The sequence below is a fragment of the Anguilla anguilla genome, chromosome 3, assembly GCF_013347855.1.
Source record: "Anguilla anguilla isolate fAngAng1 chromosome 3, fAngAng1.pri, whole genome shotgun sequence".
NCBI lineage: Eukaryota > Metazoa > Chordata > Actinopteri > Anguilliformes > Anguillidae > Anguilla > Anguilla anguilla.
In genome coordinates this window covers 54,623,102-54,639,907 of record NC_049203.1, presented here as the reverse complement: position 1 = coordinate 54,639,907, position 16,806 = coordinate 54,623,102, and the positions used below count along the sequence as shown (strand labels likewise).

General features: G+C 44.3%; 2 protein-coding genes across 5 annotated transcripts in view; both read right to left on the bottom strand.

Moving 5' to 3' along the window:
- Positions 1-162: 162 nt before the first annotated feature.
- On the bottom strand, positions 163-8,687 carry LOC118223881 (cyclic nucleotide-gated cation channel-like). 2 transcript variants are annotated; one of them, XM_035410902.1, is made up of 7 exons: positions 8,006-8,687; positions 6,043-6,156; positions 5,838-5,948; positions 5,213-5,389; positions 4,541-4,648; positions 3,497-3,603; positions 163-3,404 (listed from the first exon to the last, which is right to left on the bottom strand). In XM_035410902.1, the coding sequence occupies exons 2-7, from the start codon at positions 6,147-6,149 to the stop codon at positions 1,978-1,980; spliced, it is 2,037 nt and encodes a 678-aa protein (XP_035266793.1). In that variant the 5' UTR covers positions 6,150-6,156; positions 8,006-8,687; the 3' UTR covers positions 163-1,977. The 2 variants fall into 2 exon arrangements, with proteins under 2 accessions (XP_035266793.1, XP_035266794.1); XM_035410903.1 differs by lacking the exon at positions 8,006-8,687 and adding an exon at positions 6,377-7,751.
- Positions 8,688-10,060: 1,373 nt separating this feature from the next.
- LOC118223654 (plastin-3-like) overlaps positions 10,061-16,806 on the bottom strand; it is a 34,986-nt gene continuing 28,240 nt past the window's right edge. For all 3 annotated transcript variants that reach the window (XM_035410480.1, XM_035410482.1, XM_035410481.1), the window contains 7 exons: positions 14,596-14,791; positions 13,578-13,656; positions 13,308-13,425; positions 12,722-12,855; positions 12,304-12,427; positions 11,639-11,763; positions 10,061-11,453 (listed from right to left, as the gene is read on the bottom strand). In XM_035410480.1, coding sequence (XP_035266371.1) covers positions 11,321-11,453; positions 11,639-11,763; positions 12,304-12,427; positions 12,722-12,855; positions 13,308-13,425; positions 13,578-13,656; positions 14,596-14,791 — 909 coding nt within the window. In that variant the 3' untranslated portion in view covers positions 10,061-11,320. The remainder of the gene's footprint in view (positions 11,454-11,638; positions 11,764-12,303; positions 12,428-12,721; positions 12,856-13,307; positions 13,426-13,577; positions 13,657-14,595; positions 14,792-16,806) is intronic.

The following is a 16,806-nucleotide window of genomic DNA, read 5'->3' as shown; positions in this document are numbered from 1 at the left end:
AAGGTTGCACGCAGTCATAAGCAGGGTGGCGATGAATGTGTCCACACTGAAATTTACGACAAATTTTTAAAAAATGAAAATATCAGCAAATTCATAATGATTATGAGGCCATATTGGGATAATAAAATTGCAGGGACACTAAATAATGCACAACGTCAAAAGTGATTACCATTATTTTATTGACACAAATTGTTATTTATATGTTCAGGGTGTGTATTCACCCTTCAAAAAGAGAATATTTAATATTTTTTTCAGGTAAGCTTGGATAGGTACAGTCTATGAGGAGAGATCATTTCTGTTTGTGATGATATTTGTGGTGACCCAGAATGACATAGACTTAATATGCTACTCTATGGTGTTTGATGTTCAATTTAAATGAAAGCCACTTACTCTTTTTCCTGGAGACAATGACATCATATACATCTATCAGTGGTTGTAAGAAAATAACCAAAGGGGCAGACTTGCATTCACTATATAAAGTTAGTCTCGATATACACATGCATATACTGGACTGGACAAAACCTTATAGCAAATAAAAATATATTATTCACCTGCAAAACAATTATCCTTGGAATAACAACAGAATGGACATTGAATGCACATTACATCAGTCTTGATCAATGATAAGTGTCTGTAGCATTCGGTCCACCGAAGAGGCGGATTGGTCTCGGCTGCGCCGGCTGGTGGAGAGAGCACACGCACCTGGGTTGCGTTAACTAATCAGCCCAGGTGCTTAAAGGCGTGCTGCTCTGCACAGTTTGGGGCCAAGACCGGGAGCAAACACTGAGAGCGCAGTTATGATTTTCTTTTCGCTTTAGTTTGAGCACAAAAGAAAAAGAAAGCAATCCTCAGCTGGGATGCTGGAGGAGCTGGACCTTGCCATGAAGGCGGGTCAACGACAAAGCATGGAACTGAAAAGGTTTACTTTCTTTTGTCTTTGTTATTTTAGCTTGTTGTTTCAGTTTATTGTTTTTGCCCGGAACTCGTGAGGGGGAAGGGTGAAGGTGTCCGTTCATTTTATTTCATGTTTGTGTGGGTGTGCTCTCTCTCTCCATGCGATGGACAACGGTGTTGCCCGGTACTGCCACATCTCCATTCCCAGGGGTGTCACACATGGCGTGTGACAGTGTCACTTAGGATTTGACAGGTACAGTGAGCTCAAATTTTTGGGACAAAGTCTTTTTTTTCTTCCTGTGAGCCTGTCCTGTCAAGCTGTCTTTGAGTCCACTCACAGAACCTCTCCACCTTGCTCATCAGTCACAGCTGAGGCCCATACGTGCCTCATTCTGAGACAAGGATCAGACAGTTTTGATTTTTGACTAATCAAAATTTGCCTGAGTGTGGCTTTCTGCCTGCTTTGGAAACGTGGCTGGTCTGAATAGCATTGGTGATAATGGACGATGTGATGTTGACCCAGGCAGTTTGTGGACAAGACAGCTTTATCCGAGGCTTAGGTTCAGTTCCGGATAAATAAATGAATAAATAAATAAATGTCTGCTTTTGTTTTGAGAGACGTGACATGGCAGCTGTGTCACTGAGGAGTGCAGAGGACGCTTGCTGTGCTGCTCAAGGTCACGGTGAGGACTCTGAAGCATGCTGCAGCATTGCTGCCCTGGTGTGAGTCCAGTTCTGCATCACCATGGAAACCACAGAGGTCTTAAGGGAGCACCAGCCACTGATGTCACTGGGAGACTGAACATGGTCAGGGACAGATGAATATTATGCTCTGGGTATGTTTTTTCTTTGTATTTATGCATTGTACTACCAAACACAAGCACAACACAAGCCAAGCATATAAAAGGAGTACAAAAAGATAGTAAAAAATATTCTCAAAGAACAATAAAGAAGTCCCTACTGAAGTTGTGAGTAAAATTAAGCCATTTTCTTGCATGTGCATGCATGAAGAGAGAACTATATGGAACATGTATGTGTGCAATGAGGGTGTAAACAGTCTAGGTGTCTGGCGCACAACAGTGCTCAGAGTAAGATATACGCCTCGCTGTGGGTTCCATCGGCATCGTTGGAGCTCTCGTTGCCGTCCACATCGGACAGGAAGCCGCTGCCATTTTGCCGGAGCTGGCGCTCGAGCGCGGTGAGCCGCTGCTTGAGTCTCTGCTGCGTGGCCGTGTACTCGCTGAGCAGCCGGGCGAAGCGCGTCTGCAGGGTGTCCAGGGAGGCCTCCAACCGCTCCACCTTCTCCTCCATCTCCTCCCCGCCCAGACCACCGCCCGCCCTGTCGTCCAGCAGGCCCTCCTTCTGCAGGATCTCCCTCCCTCGCTCCTCCAGCACCTTCTTAGCGTCCGGGAACTCCATCACGGCCTCCATCAGGTCGTCTTTGGACAGGCAGAAGAGGTCGGAGTAGCCGATGCTGCGGATGTTGGCGGTGCGGCGGTTGCCCATCTTGCTGCCCTGGATGTTGAGGATGCTGATCTCGCCGAAGCAGCTGCCGGCGGTCAGCAGGGCGTACTGCGTGACGCCGTCATCCGCCACCACCGCCAGCCGGCCCTCCTTGATGATGTACATCTCCTTGCCAATGTCGCCTTTGCGGCAGACGTAGTCACCGGGGCTGAAGACCTGGGGGCGGAGCTTGAGCACCAGCTCCACCAGCAGACCCGCCTCGCAGTCCTGGAAGATCCGCACCTTCTTCAGGGTATCCAGGTGCACGTTGATGGCGATCTCGGCCCGCAGCTTGTTCGGTAAGTTCTTCAGGACCTCCTGCTCGTCTATGGCCTTCTTGTTGGTCCACAGGTAGTCGAACCACTTGATGACGCGTGCCTCCAGTTCCTTGCTCACCTTGCGGAACTGCATGTAATGCTTGATGGCATCGATGCGGCCCTGGAACTCTGCCCGCGTGGCATTCATGTTGGAGATCATGGCTCCCACATTACCCACGATGGTGGCGAAAATCAGCACACCCACCAGGAAGTCAAAGACCACAAAGAGGTACTCCTCGTCCCGAACAGGTGCGGGCATCTCCCCGATCGTGGTGAGTGTGAGGGTGGACCAGTAGAGGCAGTAGATGTAGCCTCGGGCCAGCGAACCAAACTCCGGGTCTGAGATGTTTGGGTAGACCCAGGTGTCAGAGCCAAAGCCCAAGGACTTGGAGATGGCGAAGTAGATGCAGGCGTTCCAGTGGATGATGACCAGGATGTAGAGCACCAGGTTGCAGATGCGGAACATGTTTGGGTAGTTGGTGCGTGTCTCTGTGCGGTCAAAGAACTCAAACATGCGGGAAAAGCGGAGCAGGCGGTTAAACCGCAGCTGGGGCGTGTGAATGCCGGTGGCCACATAGGCCAGGTCCGTGGGCAAGATGGACAGCACGTCCAGTTTGAACTGCAGCGTTCGGACATAGTGGTCCCTCAGCTTGGACAAGTCTTTCACCAGCAGACCCTGCTCCAGGAAGCCTGCAGCAGAAACAAGTGTAAGAGGTGGGAATAATAAGCCAAACTATATTGACTGAGAGTCTCTCTATACGGGTCTGGCAAAGACAACTTACCTGTGCGCAGCCGGACACAGGAGTCCAGGATGTACACAGCATCGGACAGGTAGTCCAGCACCAGCCAGAGGATGGTGTTATTGGTCTGCAGCTCATCAAAGCAGGCCCTGAATGCAGAGAAAATGCAACTACTGTACTAAAATGGCACAGTGCACCATCAATGTATTTACATGCACCATCACTGCAAAAGGAGAAGCAATCTAAAACAGTAGCTGTGCTCAAATGCTTTCTAAATTTTCCTACCGTGCTTCCTTTTCCTGCTTCCTTCTAAAAACTTCAGAAGGAGTAGAGGAGATAAGGAAACAAGACCAGTGCAAATGTACTTGTGAGAATTCAGACATCTGTAAAACAGTGTGCGGTGACCATTGTAAAAAATGAGAAATAACAAATAAACCTTAATTGTGATGCATGTCGTTTACAAAATGTATCCTTTCTTCAGTCCTTCCTTTCACATATGCACCAGTGCTTCCCCAAACTTTTTGATTACTAGCTTGCTTTAAAAAAGAAAGTCTGTCATTTGCAACCATTTATAGCTCAAGTACGTTCCACTAAGGATAAGTACTTATATCACTCGTCAAAGGAAGCAAACGAGGACGTACCATGTTTCCTTCCTTTATATATTCAAAAATTTGGACATTTACTGACAGGGTAGCCAGTTAGTTCCATTATTCTGGGGGACTGATGACAAGGGGACAGTGATGGAGGATTTTTTTTAAAGTATTCAGACACAGTCAGAGAGGTCTGTGCCCTTACCATCTGAGTGATTAGTAATCAGTGCCCTTATTATATAGTTCGAATTTAATGAGGCAGCTGCTGTTCCAGAAGCTTCTCTTCACTGTCTTAGTAGAGGCTCGTATTGCGCAACACGCACCCTGCTTCTGTGTTTAAAAATGGCAGTCACTTGTATTAGACTCATATTTGCTTACGTAGCCAAATATATTAGTAACTGAATACACACACACACACACACACACACATGCATGTATATAATACACAGCATATAGCAACATTTCAGTGCACTTTCAGAAACAGGGATTACTATACCTGACCACTAGGAGGCACCAGTTATAAAGAACGGCAGCAGCAATTATGAACAACCAGCGATAATACATGTCATCAGCTGGTGCCATGACAAACACATCTGGCTTCTTTCTGTGGGCCGAAGAAGACAGGATGTAAGTGTGGATTCCAGACTCCGATCACTTATTCACTCACTGGACTTTAGGTTGCACCGAGTGCAATCCTATGAGGTCGAATGCACCAGTCACCCACGTTGGGCTAGTTTTGTTTGCTGCCCATAATCAAAACTTGTTAAAAATGGACCAAATCATTTTCAAATTATGTTTCACTTTTGTCTTTTAAGTGTGAATAAGAAGACATAATATTTGTAATTATTTGTAAAAAACGTTTTTAAAAAAAGTTTTAAAAAAATTCACAAAAAAAAACAATTCATTGCAGGCTTTTGCTTCCTTAAATGACAGATGTGCAGTGATCCTTATAATGGTGTCAAAACGGCTAAACTGTGACCCCTTTATAAACTATGATTCAGTCTGTGGATGCTGATTCAAACAAAACTATGGCAGTGACACATAAGAGATGTAACCTAATAGTTATATCACTTCGTATCACTAAGTTCATCTTTTCAAAAGATACCACAGACTCGGTTCTGCAGTTAAAGGGCACGGACATATCGAATGTACACGGACTCAAACGCACTTGGCCTGCTTGTTGCTGTTGGAGCCTGTGGCGTCGCCTTGGTTGGTGCTCATGCGGCTGGGGGCAACCTGGAGCTCAGGCCCACGGAACCTCTCCAAGAACGAGTCGGGCCGCTCTTCCTCCTCCAACAGGCTCTTATGGGCCCACTCACGCAGAGTGATCACCATACTCACCAACCTAAGAGAGAGAGTGAAACAAAGAAATACGGAGGGAGAGACATAGAGAAAAGAGAGAGGGAGGGAGAGGAAGAGAGAGAGAGGGAGGGAGAGGGAGAGAGATAGTGAGAGAGAGAGAGAGACCTCAATGCTCTGGATTTCATCAACATCATCAACATTTCAGAGGGAGTGAAAAGAGAATATTGTTTTTGCCTGTTTATGCAAATAGGAATGTGTGTGTAATGCTAAATTTTTATAGCGAATACAAGTCTTTCCCTGTGGTAATCTGGAGGAAATGATCACTGGATACACCAAGAATTCAATAGTGAGAGTGAGAATACACTCACTGACTCAAATTGAAAGTCACAGTGCAAACTACTGTATAAAACTTAATTCTGGAAGCTTTTTATTTTTTATTATTATTATATATTTTTTTAAACAAATATACACAAAAAGGCACAAGCACTCACCGAGACATGGCCCCTCTTCCCCTGAAGGAATTTGGGGAGTTGAGTCCTCGGGGTTCGATTGTTGCCACCCTCTGCAGTTCTGAGCAGGTGTCATCACACACAGATGGCACACTACAGAGAAGGGCATAGACACCAGGGTTTCAACAAACACAGGCCAATAAGGCACAGCATTATCCAAATCAAACTGATGCAGACCCCCTTTTACCGGCTGAAGGTGCTGTCTGCCCGGTCAGATTCATCCTCCATTGAAGTTTTCACTGATAGCCTGTGCGTGGACAGGTCTGAGCTCTCTACTGCCACCTGGCCTGTCATTCTGTCACTGCAACAACACAAAATATTTGTAGCATACCCTCCAACCTGAAAATTAGAATGCAGTACACATTATTAAATTACATTTAGGTGCTTAACAGACATCCTCGCCCAAGGTGAAGAAAATAGTTTACATCCAACATTTTATCCATTTACATGGCTGCTGAAGGAATTCAGGTTAAACAGTTACATTACCAACTGTGCATGAGAAATGCAAACACGCAACTTACAGTTACTAGTCCAGTATCTTCACTGTTCCACCATACCACTGTCTGAAATTTTCAGTGGGTTATGCCAGCAAACACTTCTTGAGTTTTGAGTTAAACAGAAAGATGATAATATTCACTTACAAGTGAGAAATGGGAAACAGAGGAGTTTGTGAGACAGTGAAGGAGAGAAAGAGAGAAAGAGCGAGAGCCTTTAAATGTACTGATTCAACCCAGTCATTTTAGTTACACAGCAATACATTAACAAAGAAGAGAGAGACATAATCAATACAATTAAATTGTGGAAGAAGTAACATGCTGCTCTGGGCATGTGGAGGGCAAGCCAGCCATGTAGGGGTAGAATTATAAGGACTAGCACATTTACTGGGGAGAGTTAAAGCATTTTATCTACCAAAACATTTACATCATGCCTTATCCACACCGAGAAGGCAATAAGCATGACAAGAGCCACCTCACTATAAGTGACTGTATTAACAGAAAGATATTCAATCATTAGCATAGTATCACAAATAAAATGGCTTAGGTGTAATGAGATCCATCTCATTTGAAGTGATAGATCCAAAAATGGATCATTACAAGTATATTCTCCATCCATAGGATTCTGTGTTTATGCTGTCACCATTGTTCAGTGTCTGAGCAGTTAAGTCACCAAAGGAGCATGAGGATTCTTCTGGTGTTCTATGACATAAAATCCAAATTGGGGTCAACACTTCAGCAATTCTGAATTCAAGGAGGAGTAAATGATAGCAGGTGCAGCAAGGACCAGAAAACAGCACATCCGGTCTGCATCAATTGCCACAGAAAAGCACATTGTAACCATGGAAACAACCTTGGCATCCATAGCAACAACAGGTATGGTAGCGATGAATGTCCCCACCATCCCCTTTCAAGAGGGGAGAAAGGGAATGAGCGAGACAGAAAATAAAAAGACAAAGAGAAGAAGATGTTGTATTCACACTGGGCCACTAATGTACCGTGAACCATGAGCAGACCTTTGACCAAGCTCAAATGAAACATCGCCACTGCCTCTGAGTGCCAATGTGCTAAGGACGCACTAAGTAAACAAGCTTAATTTTTCATTCTCCAGGCTGCCAGAGGACAGGAAGTAAAGGAGATGAGCAATTTGTGAAGATTGTAGGAGGGCAGCAAGGAACGGACATGCTCTTAATGAATTGGTTTGTCATTTGCTTGGCAGCATGTACTGTCAATCTGATCCTGCCTTTCAACAAGGGCCCAACATCAATCCAGTCAAACCTCAGTTCTTCTTTAAAGAACAAGAATTACAAAGAGGTTTACAATCTACCTGCCGCAACTTACCCATATAAACACAAAGTGAAAAGAGCAGAATTCATTCCCTGCAATGGCTGATCATTATTACAACCTCAAACAATCATTACATTACATTACATTATAGGCATTTAGCAGACGCTCTTATCCAGAGCGACGTACAACAAGTGCATAGGTTTCATGATGTAGAGGCATCATGCATAGTATATGAATGTGAAGAGTATTCAATCTGCTGTTTTCAGTCTGAATGGCCAGGCTAGCATTGTTATTGCTATATATTTTGCATGGTGCAATGTGTGCATGTCAGATCGTCATATTAATAGGCCTGCCTTTAAGAGTACTCACCAGCTTGTTCCACTGTTCTCTGGCGATGTGACTGAGAAGAAACTTCACCAATCTAGAAATGAGTTCCCAGCTACTGCTACTATATCCCAGAGCTCTGAGCTTGACCTCTGCTCCTTCTGAAAAAGCATCTCCAAGGACACAGGTCTTCCTTCTCCTCAGGTCTGTTTCCTGCGAGTCCACTTATCTCCAGCACTTATGCCTGTTCAAAGCTTTGTTGCTTCACCCACCCCAGATCGGTGTTCTTCTCCCCAGAACCTGTGCCTCTCTTCAAATCTCTGCCAGTCCACTGTATCCAGATCAGCATCAGCTGATCCAAGGTCTACCCTTCTCTGATGGTCACCTGGACATTCTGAGATTCCAATGATGGAGGGACGAGCAGGAAAAGAAGGGAAGAGGAATGACAACACGGAGGGGGCAAGGCTGTTGAGTGCACTCGGTTGCACAGAGCACGCTAGATTGCGTGCGCCTCTTGTCGTCTCTTTCTCAGCTCTAAAGGAAAACGAGCATGACTCTGATCAGCTCCCTCGCTCCAGTCATGCACCCCTGCCCACAGAGGAAGTCCTGAAAGAGGCCAAAGGGGCGAGGCCATCCAGCATCCTCCTCGAAAACCTGAGAGAGACACAGCTCCCTGGCTCTCTCCTTTGTGGCACGGAGCCCATCATTATTCAGGAAGGCCCTTGTCCCTTTGAAGAGGGCTGATTGCGGCAGGAAAAAGGCGGCATCTTTCATCATCTGAAAGATGAGGGGGGGGCTCTTAATTAATTATGGAAGAATCGGTGGCCACCACTTGTTTCTGCATCTTTGATTTCAATACTAATGCAATTGATTTTGTATGTGGGTGTGCACCCTTCAACCACCCCCCCCCCCCCTCCCCCAACCCATCATCCTCACACCTCTTCTCGCTGGTGATCTCCACAATACCAATCACAGAAAAAATGCACTGAACCCCATTGCAGCTGGTCCTCACAGAGCCTTTTGGCAAGATGCCACAGACAGTCAAATTCTGCTTTGAAAATAGCAAGACTGGTCTGCAACAGACACTCAGAGAGAGATAAATGGCACCCATACAACAGTGTTCCATTTAAAAGTCTCACACCATCAACAGAACAAGACAGTCTACAATCCACTGCACAGTGCAGAGGTATTTTTAGGGCTTCCACTGTGGGAATGAGGGAGAAAATTAATAAATAATGGAGAAGAGATGAAAGGTGTGGACTAATTATTAAAAAACTTGAGGGCAAATAAGAACAGAAGAGGATGAGAAGTGTGTTCTTAGGAATGGATTTACTTTTCTGTCTTTGTTGTACAATCAAAACGTATGACTGCTATGATAGCTTGTGCTACGTTGCTTGCAAGCCATGTAGTCTTACAATTGCATGCTCTTGTAGATACTTTTTGTTTAAGAATTTGTGTGGTTTGAATTTAATTAACTTGTGTGTTGTTTTTCAATCAGGATAGCTTTGCTAGTCACTTGTTATGGCATCTATGTAGGTCTGAAGTTACAGCTCAATGCTAGTAACGTGAGTAGTGATATGTTTTGTCTTGTGTTTTAGCCTGGAATGACACTGAGACACTACTACTCTTACCAAAAAATAAAAAAAATCCACTGATTTGTTCAGACTGTCAAAAGGTTTGCTTGCACAATAATATAACTTCATGTTTTTGGAGAAAACAGAAATAGTTAGATATTTAAGGCTGGAACAGAATAAGACTGAGTTGGCCAATAAAATACACCATGAACTTCATTACATATCCTGTGTTGACATTTAATTCCCTCTCTGTTGCCTCATCTTTCCAGAGCTCACACACACACACACACACACACACACACACAGTAATAAATACACACAAATAGAGGTCCTCTTTGATCAGCTAAATGACACAGCTGGTCTTTCATCTTGATTCCGCAGTGGTCTCAGATGTTTCTGTGCTATTTTTACATCTCCAGGACTGATATAACTAACTGGTTTTCAGCAGCACAGACACCGGAATCTCTCCATGTCTCTCCTGCTGCAAGTGCGATGTCCATCAAATCAAGAGACATGCACCAAGAAAATGTTTGGAATGGTTTTATTTCAGTTTTACCAGTTGTCACCCAGATACAGGTATTGTTAGCCCGTTCTTATTGAGCAGTTTTTGGCTGTAGATTCCTGAACTTTGCATGGCTAAACATTTTCCAGTTTTCTCCACAGCATTGGGTTCTTTGAACCAAACGGTGACCAGTCTGTCTTCTCCTCTCTTTTGCGACACCTTCCATCTTTGACAGAGGGTTTCTGTTCCCTGTGTTGCCATCTCCATCCCAGCCCCATTTCCCAACCCAAGGGAATACAGCATGAAACCGCTCCTGTCAGGATAAAAGCTGTACTTTTCAGCCACCAGGGTGTGTACAGATTTACATTAAAACTATAAGATATTCATGCATAGTTCCTCGCTTTTTCTTTATGTAAAAAGCAACATTTTTGGGTATATACTTACGTAAGACACATACTAAAATGCGTTCATAACAATGGAATGTTTTAAAGCTTCTACCTGGAAAGGATGTTATCTTGTATTGTCTCATCTTTTTTTGGTACACTGTATATAAGGTATAAAAATAAGAAAATAAGCCTCCATCTTAATGGTACAAAAAGCCACAAAAGGAAAGCACTGCATTACAGCAATACTGTGTGTGGTGAGCCACTTTCTCACTTCCAAAGCCGTTCAAATTGAGATGTACAGTTAATTGAAATAAGCCAAAGTCTCAAAAAGATCCATACAGCTAACTATACCCTTTCCATCTACATATCACCCCAGAAACCAAAAAGAAACAGGCAAAAATAAAATGTACAAGGAGTCTCGTAACAGCTTCAGCCAACTGACGGTGTGTGTGTGTGTGTGTGTGCATGTGTCTGTCTGTGTGTGCATGCTTGTCTGTCTGTCTGTCTGTCTGTCTGTATGCGTGTGTGTGTGGGTGCAGAGTCACCTTGGAGGTTTAAGATATGAATGCATTTCAGCAATGTGTACCTTCGCAGATCAACCTGTCATATTTGTGAGGAGCAGGGGGACGGGGAGAACAGCCTTTCTGTAACCAAACAATGCCAGCTCCTTCCCATCACCCCACCCCACCCCATTAAGACCTTATTAAGACCTAAGTCCTGCCAAAGCAACACAAGATTCTTTAGTTTTAATGTCTGTTGATTTACATTTTTTTTCTTTTAAGCAATGGCTGTAGTAATTCCTTTAACCAGAAGCCTTTCAACCAGCAAACGGCTTATGGGGGAGATGTTGGTCTGTGTGCTGGCCCGGCATGGCATGGCATGGCACGGCATGGTCCCTTTACGCCTTCTTCATCCCTCGTCCCATCAGACAGGCGAAGACCGTCATCACCATTTTGGGTTTCACCTCCACCAGGTCGTCAGGAAGGGCGTAGACTCTGGCGCCAATCTTTCGGGCCATGGACACAGCGTACCTGTAGAGGGAGGGGCGGGGTAGAATTGGAGGCAGGGTCAGCTTTCTGTGGTTTTACAGCTACACTCCTTTGGACAATACATCTGCTGTGCTGTGTTAAAGCCAGAGGACCTGAAGAGAGCAGCTCTGGGATGGTGATTCAGGGAGACTGTGCCGTTGGGGTACGGCATTCATGAGCGCACTTACTTAGCGTTGTCCAGCTTGTCCTCATCAGACAGGTCGCCCGTCTTCACCAGCTCATAGTTGATGCAGCCCGGCTGGATGGCATCGATCAGGTCCAGTACCGCAATGCTGGAGCTGATCCCTTTGTCCTGCAGACCCAACAGAAAACGCAGTCAGAAGATGCCCGTGTCTGTGTTCTTTACCACACATACACCAGAACACGTCTCAAAATTCATTGCAACTTTTTTTTGAAAAAGTTCACAGCTGCTTGCAAACGATTCTCAAAAAAAGTTAAGCTGGACAGGCCATGCCACAACCTTGTAAATCTGTCTCAGAGACTGGTTTATAAATGTCGTGTACATCCAAAAACAAACTGAAAAGATTTCACGAGTTTTCTTTTCCTCACTGAAGAGTGAATGAGTGAACAAGCTTTGCAGGTCTGGCCCAATAATTGGTTGCATCAAGATCAAGGTCACTTAAAAATGTTCTTTTGTATCTTCATCAAGCATGAATCAGGTGTGCATGCACTTAACTGCATGCCTTGATACACAGAATTGAAAGCAAAGAAGCCTTAAACATTGTCAGCTTTTATCTGTCTATAATGAGGTCAATCTTTAAGGTAAGACATACAGCAGGTAAAGTAAAACATGCAGTGGGAAAAAATGGTCAGTTGAGAAATGTCCGCTGACCTTGAAGCTTGATATTTTGGATTGCTTTCCTGCCTCAGCCAAAACCTTATTGACCCAATTGACAATGATGTCATCATTGGCTTTCGATCCATCTCCGAGGTCCTCTAGTACATTCAGGGTGTACCTGGGAAAAAGGTAAAATCCAGGTCAGTCACCAAAAGAAAACACAGCCATGGTTTTACTGTCGCACGTTTGATTTATGAAACCAGGCACAAGTCAGACACATCTTTCATCCAGATACAGATAATCACACCCTCCATTTTATCACTACATGTTTCAACCCTCCGCCCCCTCATAGTTACTCTCACTCTAAATTCACAGTCAGGCTCTCAGCAGCTGCTAATGACATCATTCATCGGTCCCACTTGTGCATAAATGATGCCAGCCGCGATGCGCCACGCGCGCCTCATCCTCTTACCTCCTCATGAGCTGCCACACCAGTGCCAGCGTCAGGGTGGCATTGCCGTCGTTCAGGTCCTGCCCTCCAATGCCGACAAGGGAAAACTTGGCCTCGTGCTTCCCCAGCTCCACGGCATAGTTACAGTTCTCCAGCTGCGCAGACAGAGGGGATGGGTCTGAAGTAGCTGCGCAGCTGAGGCAGACGTGAGGTCAATTTCACAAAGAGTATGACTCTGCCACCTCACCTCAGGGTGCTGCTAAGGCAGGATTGGGCCACGTCTATTATTTTACCTGTCAGTCATTACAGCTAAAGAAATTTCAATAAGTGGCAGTTGCTACTTGCTAGCTACAGTACAATATGTGCAAGTTCATAGTAGTTTGAGTAATGCTGTTTATTTGTCCGGTATTACAATAAACAATAAACTGTATGAGCAAAAAAATAAAATAACTGCAATATGTAGGTACAAGTTATTCTGATCTACACTTTATGTTAAGCTTAAAAAGTATGCAATTTACTTGATCTGAACATTTTGTACAAAAAAGAGTGTTAGAAAATAAATTTCAGTCAGTGTATATGAGCTGTGAGGTGGCCCTTTGATATTTACCTTTTTCATATTAGCCCCAAGTTTTGGGTAGGGTGGTCTGTTGACTTTGTTGGTCCAGTCGACTGGAACCTTGATCTTCTCATACAGTTGTAGGATGACAAGTGCATCTTGCAGGTCACTACAGAAAAAACCCCAGAAAAATGATACACAGAAACAAACACATACAAAAACCCAAACACACACAAACAAACACATGCACACCATACTCACAGACACACGCACAAACACACACACACGCTACACGGGTCACCAGGTGAATGGGCACCTTACCCATATAGGTGGTTGACATGGGGGTTGACCCCCAAGGAGTTCATCCAGTTACGGAAGGTCCTCTCTTCTCGCGTTTCACCTGAGGAGAGAGAAACAGGCGTCAGCAACCCATCCACTGACAAAGCTGTTATTCAGTTGTTATCCAGTCTTATCCTGGATTAAGGATCTAAGTGTAAGTGTACTGCTCATTTTCTGAGGACTATGTCTCCAGTAAAAGAGGAACACAGTAATGCAGTGCAACAACTAGAACATTCAGCACATCTTTACTCATTCACTGCTCAAATTAAGCCATCTGGCAATAGTCTATAGATAATCTACCACATGTCTCGCAATCCTCCACGGCTCATTCGGTGATTGCAGTTATATACAGCACATCCACCAGGGGGAGCTACAACGCTATACAATGTACATGAAGAGGCTGACGTTTCCTTTTTAAAAATGGCCCAGCTCTTCATTAATATTTTCCACAGAGATTCAGACAGGGACGCGAATCTGAGTAAACTGCATTTCAGTGAGGAGACTACACCCATGTGTGACAGTGAGGACCCTTTTACGGGCTTACAGAACAATACTGAACCACATCCCAAGGCATTATCACACTTGGTTTGTCCACTAACTTCTTTATTTTACTTTTGCCAAGAAAAATACATTCTAGACTGCTGCAGAATCAGATCACAATGAACACAACTGACCAGAGATGGCCTTCAGATTACTTAAGGACTTAATGATCTGAGCACCATGTAGCTTTCTCTACGCAGTATGACAAAGGTTTCCATGATGGCCAGAAAACTCAGTTTCAATGTTTACACAACCTGTTCAAGGGGGGCACATTTACAGTAACCTTCAGCCATGGCTGAGATTTACAACCCTTTTAACATATCTACATTTCCCTTTGAACATTTGATTAACTATAATCGTTATCATAGCAATGAGTAGATCATCATGTACCATTTGTAAAGGAACTCCCTCAACACCCATGTACCCTGTTAAACGTTACCCCCATAAGGGTCACGCCCACCTTCCAGCCGGCCCCAGTCGATGTCCTGGTTCTCTGGCTTAGTCAGGGATGGGTACTTGTTGAAGAGGTTGGCCACGAAGGCCAGGTTAAGTTTTGGGTTGCCGCTCACAACATCAGCGGGCGTGACAAACTGCCGGCAGCCGAGGGCATCTGCCTGCTGGAGCATGTACTCGGCCCTCTTCAGGTCATCCTTCTCCTGAACGGCACAAGCACACGGTACCGGGTCAGAACGCAAGGTCACATGACATAGGACTGCTCTTCCCCAAAGGCAAAGCTGCACTTTGTGATGCAACTTCCTCAGTCAGTAGTCACAGCAACAATGGGATTCTGGAATAGCACATTCACTCATTCACTTATGCCGCAATCAGTAGCCTTTTAAATTCTAAAGCTGAATTATACCTCATTGGAAATTCTGAGACTGTGCCTTCACAGCATTACATAACCATGGAAAAACATTATTTTGTCTACGATAGGTAAACAGGACCATAAAGTATTCACACCGTAAAGTGGTGTGAATGTTTCTAGTTGAAATCTAAGTGTGGCTGCTCCAATAAAAGCTCTGGGGTGAACATGTATGTGTGACTGCTCCATTAAAAGTGCTGGGTGAGTAATTATCAGAAGGGCTTGGAGATGGTTACAGTTTAACTCTGGCTTACTACACAGCCCAGCCTACTTGGGGATTGAGGAATTCAGGGAAGCAGGAATTTACCCAGTAAATGTGAGTGTGTGCCGCTAAGTGGGGTGACTGCTCAGTGACCCGCAAAGTAACACACACACACACAGAAGTAGGGTTCCCCCATCAATGGGCCCTTCATCCACGGCATCAAATACGTAACTTCCTCTATCCATCTCCCTCCTTTCTCCCTCTCTACCACCTATGTTTCCTCCCTCAATAAATAGCTGATTTTGCTGGTCACCAGCAAACGCTGACCCCTGAGTAAACCTCAGAGTAAACAAGGCCGGATGCCATTGTCTCCCCACTCAATCGCACCATTCTCCCGCATAAATCACAGCATTGACTGATTTGTAACCCCAGGAAGCTGAAACGCACAGCAGTGTTGATTCCACATTACTTTAGCAGAGGAAACCCGGGGGGAAGGAGGGTGGAGGTGCAACTCTGTCTTGCACAGAGTTTTGACAGTTAAGACACTGAAATCTGATTATTCAAAGCTGAAAGTACAATACTCTACTCACACAGAAGCCATTATGAAATATGACAAATCTTAGGCCATTCATTTCATAAATACACTGGACTGTTGAGATGTACCTTCTACTTACTTATTCACTTGGACAACAAATTAAACCAAGGTGACTCAAAGGAGCTCACTGTGCATTTTACATGATCCAATTACAGGTTTATTAAAAACAACTCGTTTAATTGGTACAATGCCCCTCCTGGGATTTCAACCCACAGCCTCTGCAAGCCATGTTCTTAACCCACTGTTCCCCTTTAATTTAAAGTACAAACTATTAAGACCAGATGAGTTTCCACTCCCACAGAACAAAAGCAGACAGGAGACTGCTTTCAGTGGCCACAAAGCAGAAGGGTATGGTCTCCTTATTTAACCCTGAGTTTTGTATTCATGAGTCAGGAGAGCACCATTGGAGACATCAGAAAATTGACTGATCACTACATTTTTGCAATAATTTCAGCCCCTCCAAGGGCCCTGGGGAATGAAATTATGCCAGATAATTGTAAAGCACACTTGTAATATACTGAGCCTCAAGTCACATACTCATACCATTATCTCTTCAGTGATAATACACAACGCTATTCTTTGGAAATAACATGAGGCCTGGAGTACCTTTATGTGACCTTGTAAATAGACGGACACGCTAAAAGGCAATAGCCAAAACAAACAATATGTTTCAAACAAACATCTGTCTCAGGCAGACCAATTTGGCTTACACGTCGTCTAAGAGCAGCCAAACTTAAAACATTAATTTTTTTCCACTGCCTTTGAGCATGAAAGCATAGGACCTTGCTTCCAATGCTGTATTAAGCATCCAGCATTTAATGTCAATGCAAATTGTTTGTAATTTTTATTATGAATTAAGCTTATTTGAGAAGTCTTTTTTTCTATTCTTTAATTCAATTAAAGGATGGTAAACTCTGAAAGTTGTAGCCTGGCAGTGTTCCTGCTCAGGTCCCAAAGAGATTCAAGCTGAAAATCTGTGAAGCAGAAAATCATTTTTCAGAACACTGCATGG

Bases quoted from the DNA above. Each gene is read 5' to 3' on its own strand.
- LOC118223881 (XM_035410902.1), bottom strand. From the start codon at position 6,149: ATGACAGGCCAGGTGGCAGTAGAGAGCTCAGACCTGTCCACGCACAGG. The intron at 5,949-6,042 runs GTAAAAGGGGGT...CCTTCTCTGTAG, and splicing joins GCAGACAGCACCTTCAGCCG to TGTGCCATCTGTGTGTGATG. The intron at 3,604-4,540 runs GTATAGTAATCC...CTCTGCATTCAG, and splicing joins TGGTGCCTCCTAGTGGTCAG to GGCCTGCTTTGATGAGCTGC.